At 39.7% G+C, this 7,085-nt stretch overlaps 3 protein-coding genes across 4 annotated transcripts in view; 1 reads left to right on the plus strand and 2 right to left on the minus strand.

Annotated features, from left to right (window-relative positions):
- LOC104782688 lies at positions 458–3,283 on the minus strand. Of its 2 annotated transcripts, none has more exons than XM_010507693.2 (6): positions 3,081–3,283; positions 2,321–2,371; positions 1,674–1,725; positions 1,544–1,602; positions 1,395–1,440; positions 458–914 (listed from the first exon to the last, which is right to left on the minus strand). In XM_010507693.2, exons 1-6 carry the CDS (start codon positions 3,204–3,206, stop codon positions 772–774), a joined length of 477 nt encoding a protein of 158 aa, XP_010505995.1. In that variant the 5' UTR covers positions 3,207–3,283; the 3' UTR covers positions 458–771. The 2 variants fall into 2 exon arrangements, with proteins under 2 accessions (XP_010505995.1, XP_010505994.1); XM_010507692.2 differs by lacking the exon at positions 3,081–3,283 and adding an exon at positions 2,458–2,650.
- LOC104782686 lies at positions 3,265–4,451 on the plus strand. The gene is made up of 2 exons (XM_010507691.2): positions 3,265–4,079; positions 4,178–4,451. Exons 1-2 carry the CDS (start codon positions 3,386–3,388, stop codon positions 4,375–4,377), a joined length of 894 nt encoding a protein of 297 aa, XP_010505993.1. The 5' UTR covers positions 3,265–3,385; the 3' UTR covers positions 4,378–4,451.
- LOC104782689 overlaps positions 4,488–7,085 on the minus strand; it is a 7,889-nt gene continuing 5,291 nt past the window's right edge. Inside the window, exon 8 of the mRNA XM_010507694.2 lies at positions 4,488–6,849. Within this exon, the coding sequence (XP_010505996.1) occupies positions 4,624–6,849 (2,226 nt within the window). The 3' untranslated portion in view covers positions 4,488–4,623. The remainder of the gene's footprint in view (positions 6,850–7,085) is intronic.

Raw genomic sequence — 7,085 nt, forward strand, 5'->3', positions numbered from 1 at the left:
TTAGGACCACTTTCTCTGCTCTCCTGTTTTTTTTTTCCTTTTATATAAGATATGTAAAAGGACTAGTGGAATTTAAGGAACATCGGCCCACAACCCTAGGAAAGTTGCAACTTGAGGATGATAGTTCGAACAGTACACATCTCAAACCCCTTAAGAAATAAAAACTCAACTTAATCTGTTTTACACAACACTGCAACCTGCCAAAATGGTCTTATTTTGGTGACCAAAAAAATCTACACAAAGTTCCACCTACCCTATAGAGTATAGACCATGTGGTTAATCCTTGGGACTATGATTCTTATACCACTAATTTTCAATAACTACTTGACTTGCACTGTTGATCACTCGGAATCTCAGATGATTTTATGTCAGGATTCAGGAAAAACAAATCAAAAGTTGTATTCATTCATATGCAAGGTAGCCACTGAGAAGACATGGTTCGTGACTGCTTGTAAAATATGACCAGGATGATATTGTATAGATGATAAGAGTATCTTTATACAACACCGTTAAGAATCAAATACCATGGCATTAGTAGCAATGTACAGGGTATAGAAGCAGTTTTGAAGATGGCAAACAAAACCAAAACGTGAAGATGGAGAGGAACTAAAAGACATTATATTTGGTATAACTATGTTGAAGAATTAACATTATAGATGTGGTTCTCAAGAATGTGACTTGAAAAGAAAACCAAATAGAAGAAGAGATACTGAAATAAGCTGCTTTAGCCAGAGGAGTGGGAAAGATTTTCGTTTATATCTGTGCATGACTTCAATTTACCTCTTCTTTTTGAGTTCGAGAGAGATGAGCTTCTTCGATACGGCGGGTGAGCATAGAAATTCCATAATGTGAAGCACTTGAAGATGCATAATACGAGGTGACTGTCAGCTGTGCAAACTTCGGAAGTGCATAACCTACCAGATATTATACAAAAACAAAAGTTCAGGTGCTTTCTTGAAAGAAAACAGACAGGCATATACCTAAAACAAAAGCATACGTGCAAGAAGCTACTAAATACCTACTACCACCTGGCATTTGTGCGTTTTAAACAGATAGATGAAAATCCATCTTCTTGATGGTTTACATAATTAATGCAAGTAATTCACCTAAGGGTAATAGTTGCAACTCTACACTGTGCAGCACAACGTGACTCGTATTCTAACCAGACACTAGTGAAAAAATGATCATGGCTCATAAAATTTCTTGCATTAAAAAGCTAAAACTACAAATGTTTCTAAGCGAACAACATATAATGTAAGTTCAAAACACAATTTCTGAAGGCCAATTCACAAAAATTCAGGACAACAAAGACATTTGATCACTAACGCAGGATATATAAACAATAAAATATTTAGGCGCAAGAGAAGCGAGTGAGCCAAAGAAGATTATGCTACCTCCAAACGCAGCTCCTACACCTGAATATACTAGCAGCAATGGAACCTATAAGGAAAAGCAATGAAAATTCATACGAGGTACTGTCAACAGACAAGAAGAAACAGGCAGAATTTCAAAACTAGAAGACAAGGCAAGAGAAAATGCATACCCCCACAAGAAAAGAGAGCCGCTTTGACCCTGGAAACCGATTTTGAAGATAGGGGATCCCTGAAAGACCAAAGAGATAAGTTATACTGTAGAAATGATATATATATGACGACATGAGAATCATGTGATACCTGTATTGAAAGCATGGACGGCACTAAGCAATCCACCAATACCAGAACCAGCCTATATAGCACAGGAGATACCTAGTTAGAAGCAGAGTAGTACAACTAAATGCTCAATCATAAAAATCAATTTCCATGCTATCCAAAAGGTAATGGACTCATGGTATTCCCAACCAAAAAATACTAAAAGAAAAGTCAAAACCCAACAATGTGAATGAAAAATATCGGTGAACTGAAAAAAAATTGGAGAATATGATGCTCTGCACCCAACAAGCTAAGACAAATAATTTCCAGAGAAAAAGCTTAAGCACAATACTGATCAGATACTGCAATAGACCAAATTAACACTAACCTAGAAAAAAAGCCATCTCACAAGTCAATGTGAAAAAAGGTTAAACCTTTACATGGCCAGCAGAAGAAATCAATAATCCCAACGCAATCGCCTAAGATAGAATGAAAATTCTCATTCTCAACCTAATTACATCTAAATTCAGCTGATTGTCCACACAAAACCCAATTACATAACACCAATCAGCTCATATGCTCAGTTAACGAAATAAATAAGACATTTTTTTTTCCACAGAAATCAGCTAAAACAACCACTAAAGAGAATTCCAAAAGAGATGAATGAGATATGGGGGAATGCTAAAACTGACCACTGCAGCAGCATCGTGCAAAACTGGAGTAACCATCCACTCTCCTTTCTCCTGAGAAGTGTGTTTTTCACAAGAAACATATTCTCATACCCTCTTTAACTCCAAAACCACAAAAACATTGGAAAAAAAAAACTCACTGAATTAGGGTTTAAGAGAGAAAGGCAACGAGGACATCGAGCTGAACCAAGACCAGGATTCATAGTCGGATCATAATCAAGATTCCCACGCCGAAGCTTCTCTTCGTATACTTCTCTCGTTCCCATCCTCTCTCTCTTCTCCGATCACCGTCTCTCCGAGAATGTTCTCCACCGCGTTGCCACGCCCATAACTGAAGCCTTACAGAATTATTAGATAATGGGCCTAATGGGCTTTTTTATTACGGCCCAAATAGACACAGCTACGTCATCGTCATCGTCATCGTCTTCCCCCAAATTCATTCGAGATGCCCTACAAAAATTCTGGCTGCTATCTTCTTCTTCTTCTGCTTCTTCCTCGATTTAGTACAGAAACTGTAATTTTATCAATGTCCTCCCTTTCGTTTCCATCTTCCTCTTCGTCTGCCCTTTTACCTTCCCTGTTTGCTTTTGATTCTTCGCGTATTGTCTCATTGCAACCAAAGAAGCTAACTCGTCTTCAAAGTCACTTCTTTACTCCTAAACAACATGTTTCATTNCCTGAGAAGTGTGTTTTTCACAAGAAACATATTCTCATACCCTCTTTAACTCCAAAACCACAAAAACATTGGAAAAAAAAAACTCACTGAATTAGGGTTTAAGAGAGAAAGGCAACGAGGACATCGAGCTGAACCAAGACCAGGATTCATAGTCGGATCATAATCAAGATTCCCACGCCGAAGCTTCTCTTCGTATACTTCTCTCGTTCCCATCCTCTCTCTCTTCTCCGATCACCGTCTCTCCGAGAATGTTCTCCACCGCGTTGCCACGCCCATAACTGAAGCCTTACAGAATTATTAGATAATGGGCCTAATGGGCTTTTTTATTACGGCCCAAATAGACACAGCTACGTCATCGTCATCGTCATCGTCTTCCCCCAAATTCATTCGAGATGCCCTACAAAAATTCTGGCTGCTATCTTCTTCTTCTTCTGCTTCTTCCTCGATTTAGTACAGAAACTGTAATTTTATCAATGTCCTCCCTTTCGTTTCCATCTTCCTCTTCGTCTGCCCTTTTACCTTCCCTGTTTGCTTTTGATTCTTCGCGTATTGTCTCATTGCAACCAAAGAAGCTAACTCGTCTTCAAAGTCACTTCTTTACTCCTAAACAACATGTTTCATTTCCACAGTCTAATGTCTCTGGTTACAGAGCGTTTTGTGTTTCTTCTTCAACTTCCCCACCAGAAGGAACAGTCTCAGTAGTCGATTTCCATGAGAAAGATTGGTCCTTTCTCGAATCTATGGAAACAGACTCCACTGAACATACCCAGAAGATCGAAAAGATCATAAAAGCTGGAGAAATATCAGAATCCTCGAGGGTTTTGGTTTCAATTAGCTCAGAGGCCTTCGTTGATCGTCTGGTGGAATCTTCTTCACCTACTCAGCTCTTGCTTATAGTCCATGACTCCCTTTTTACGTTAGCCTGTGTCAAAGAGAAGTACGACAAAGTCAAATGTTGGCAAGGGGAAATGATCTATGTCCCTGAAAAATGGTCTCCATTAGACGCTGTGTTTCTTTACTTCCTTCCAGCTTTGCCTTTCCACCTCGACGAGCTGTTCAAGACACTCTCTCAACGTTGTTCCTCAGGTACAATGTTTTGACCTTTCTTCACTCTCTCTCTCTGTCTCAGGCTAACATTTGTCTTAGTTTCTAATACATTCCGGTCTAAATGCTTGTATCATCAGGTGCACGAGTAGTAATCAGTCACCCGCAAGGTAGACAAGGCTTGGAGCAGCAAAGGAAAGAGTTTTCAGATGTGGTCGTCTCTGATTTACCTGATGATTCCACATTGAGGAATGTTGCCAAGAGGCATTCATTTGAGCTAACCCAGTTTGTTGATGAGCAAGGACTTTATCTTGCTGTTCTGAAATCCTCCAAACAATAGATTATGTCAAGAGACCATCATCATAAATCATCTTTTGTATGAGATATATATATATATATAAGATTTTTTTTTTTGCCTGTTTGTGTTGTGATGAAAAATACACCCAACCATGGAGAATTATTCATTTTTGAGTAAAACAAAAACCTTTGAAATATGCAGAGATCTTTACATGAAATAAAACAACCAAAGGTATTTTACTGCGTTCTCCATGACGCCAAAACAATCCAAGATATTGTATAAAAACTTTTAGAAGATAGAAAACCTCAATCTGTTACTTGTCGCAAACAAGTTGTACTCTTCACCAACTACGTTCTCTTTCTCCTTCTTACTATTGCCGGTGGTATCACCAAAAACATGATCTCCTGAGAACTGCAACGAGAAATCCCCTAAAATTCCATCTTTTGAATGAGCAGGATTCGACTTACTTCTTGTTGATAGAGCAACCGGGCCACCGAAGTGGAATAAGGAGAAGTTTTCATCACCCTCAGTTTGTAGACCTCCGCTCCTTGGAGTTTTCATCACAGGCATTTCTTTTAATTTCCTCTCATCTGCTTCCTTCAGATAACTGTGCTCTGATGGCTCAAGAGTTTGAGCTTGGTCCACAGTGTTCATTGTGGTGGTTTCAGCAAACGGATGGAAAACTGGAACTGGCCCGGAGTTGAAGAAAGGGGCTGCTGAATGGTTCAATGGGGTCCCGTACTGCACGCATAGAGGGGACTCTCCATTCAGACTGTATCCAAGAGGACCAGTGTATACATAATGGTTAGGATGAGGATATTGCATTAATCCGTTGGCTGGAGCTGCAGACCATGAGACTGGAGCTTGATGATAGTAGCCCATTGTTGTAGGAGTCTGGAAGACTGATGACAATGGTATACTCTGGTTAAGCATTTGGGGAAACATCATGTTTTGTGGCTGGGGCAAATAGGAACCAGTATTAACACTTGGTACCATATTTTCCATGTTTTGGCTGGGAACCATAAAAGGAGTTCCTGCTAATTTGCTCTCCTTGTTGTCAGCTGGAAGGTTGGACATATTCTTAATCCTTAAAACGTCTCTTTCATCAATACTCTTCTCTGTCACTTTCTCTGCCATCTTCTCGTGACAGTCAGGCATATCGTTCCGAATATCCACTATATTCTCCCTTCCTTCAGATTGCGGACTGGCATCTTCGGAATCAGACATTGAGGATGATTCACTGTTTCCGTTGTTTGAAGAAGCTATATTGCTATCTCCTTCACTGGGACATGAAGAGCAATTGTCTGAACTGGAGGTTCTACTCATCATAGGATCTTTTGAGTACAGGTCATCAATCTTCTGTATTATGTGAACTTCCATCTTCTTGTCTTCCTCGGTTGAACTACTAAAATTCCCATTACCCAACTTATCTGTAGCCTTGCATAGAGACACTATGTCAGCTGACTTCACAACGGAGCTAACATCTTCAGTCTCTTCTGACTTAAATGTTGAACATGCAAGTAAAGATATGTCAGAGTTTGAGCTGTTTCGTGGATGCTTCAGCTCCACGGAGTCCAATACTTTTCTCACATTTACTGGGTCCATCATAGAAGCGTTTTGACTGTTTTTCATTTTGCTTCTTATCTCTCGTCGATGATTTGACTGCGTATACCTATTGGCTCGGTTAAGCTTGGAGACATCCAGATCAGAGTCTGATTTGAAGATTGCTTTGGGTTCTCGCATGCCTCTGGTTGCAGATATATTAGAATCTACCTTTTCCCGGTAACCATTAATGGGTTTGCAACTGCAAGAATTGTAACCATATCTCTCACCAGTCCTGTCGTCTGAACATTGGAACTCCTCATGAGACCTAATGCTATTTGGGCTACCACCAGACTTCGAAGCTTTCACTCTCAAATTTTTATCCGACCCATTGAAGTGTCGTGAAGACATTTCTGATCTATCATTACAGTACCTTGCCTGAGAACAACTGACAAAAGAATCATTCTCTGTATATCTGCTTTTTTCTGACCACCTCAAAGAATGATCAGGCTGAACCTCTTTCCAGAATCTTGCTGTATGATGAACAGGTCTTGGATTTCCTTGCGTAAAGCACCCGTTTTGATCTTCACGATCTATAATCTCCCTATCAGTGCTATCACAATAGTGGGTTTCAGCTCTTGGAGAAGTGCAACCATCCAAACACTCTCCATCTTGATCATCAAGAGATCCAGGTGAAGACAAATCTACATCTCCATTTTCAACTCCTGACTCCTCGCAACTTATGGTTTTGTTATTTTCTTCATCAAGATTTGGAGAACCATCTTCTTCCCTCGACATATTTGGCAGTATTGCTTTATCACTAAATTTTGGATTCTTCTGCTCTTTTTCTCGTTCTTTTTCCTTCAACCTCTCCTTTCTACGAAGTTTTTTCTCCCTTTCTTTAATTCGTTTCCTTTCTTTTCGCTCCTCTTCTTCACGCTTCTCTTTCTCTTCTTCCTCTAGAAGTTTTTCCTGCAAATGTTGAGATGATGGAGTTGTGGGACAGATAAAAGCGTAAGTGTGTTGTTAAATTGCGTAGATTGTCTAAATGGCGGCGAACAAACAAACCTGCTTCTCCAAGGTGACAATTTCCTTGCAGGCAATATGAACACGTTGCTCTAATAGTTTTGATGAAAGGCAGACAAATATACTGTGTGCATTTTGACGGGCTGTACCTTCCCTAAATGCCTTTTCAACCTAAGATATTA

This window comes from Camelina sativa, chromosome 4 (genome assembly GCF_000633955.1).
Source record: "Camelina sativa cultivar DH55 chromosome 4, Cs, whole genome shotgun sequence".
NCBI lineage: Eukaryota > Viridiplantae > Streptophyta > Magnoliopsida > Brassicales > Brassicaceae > Camelina > Camelina sativa.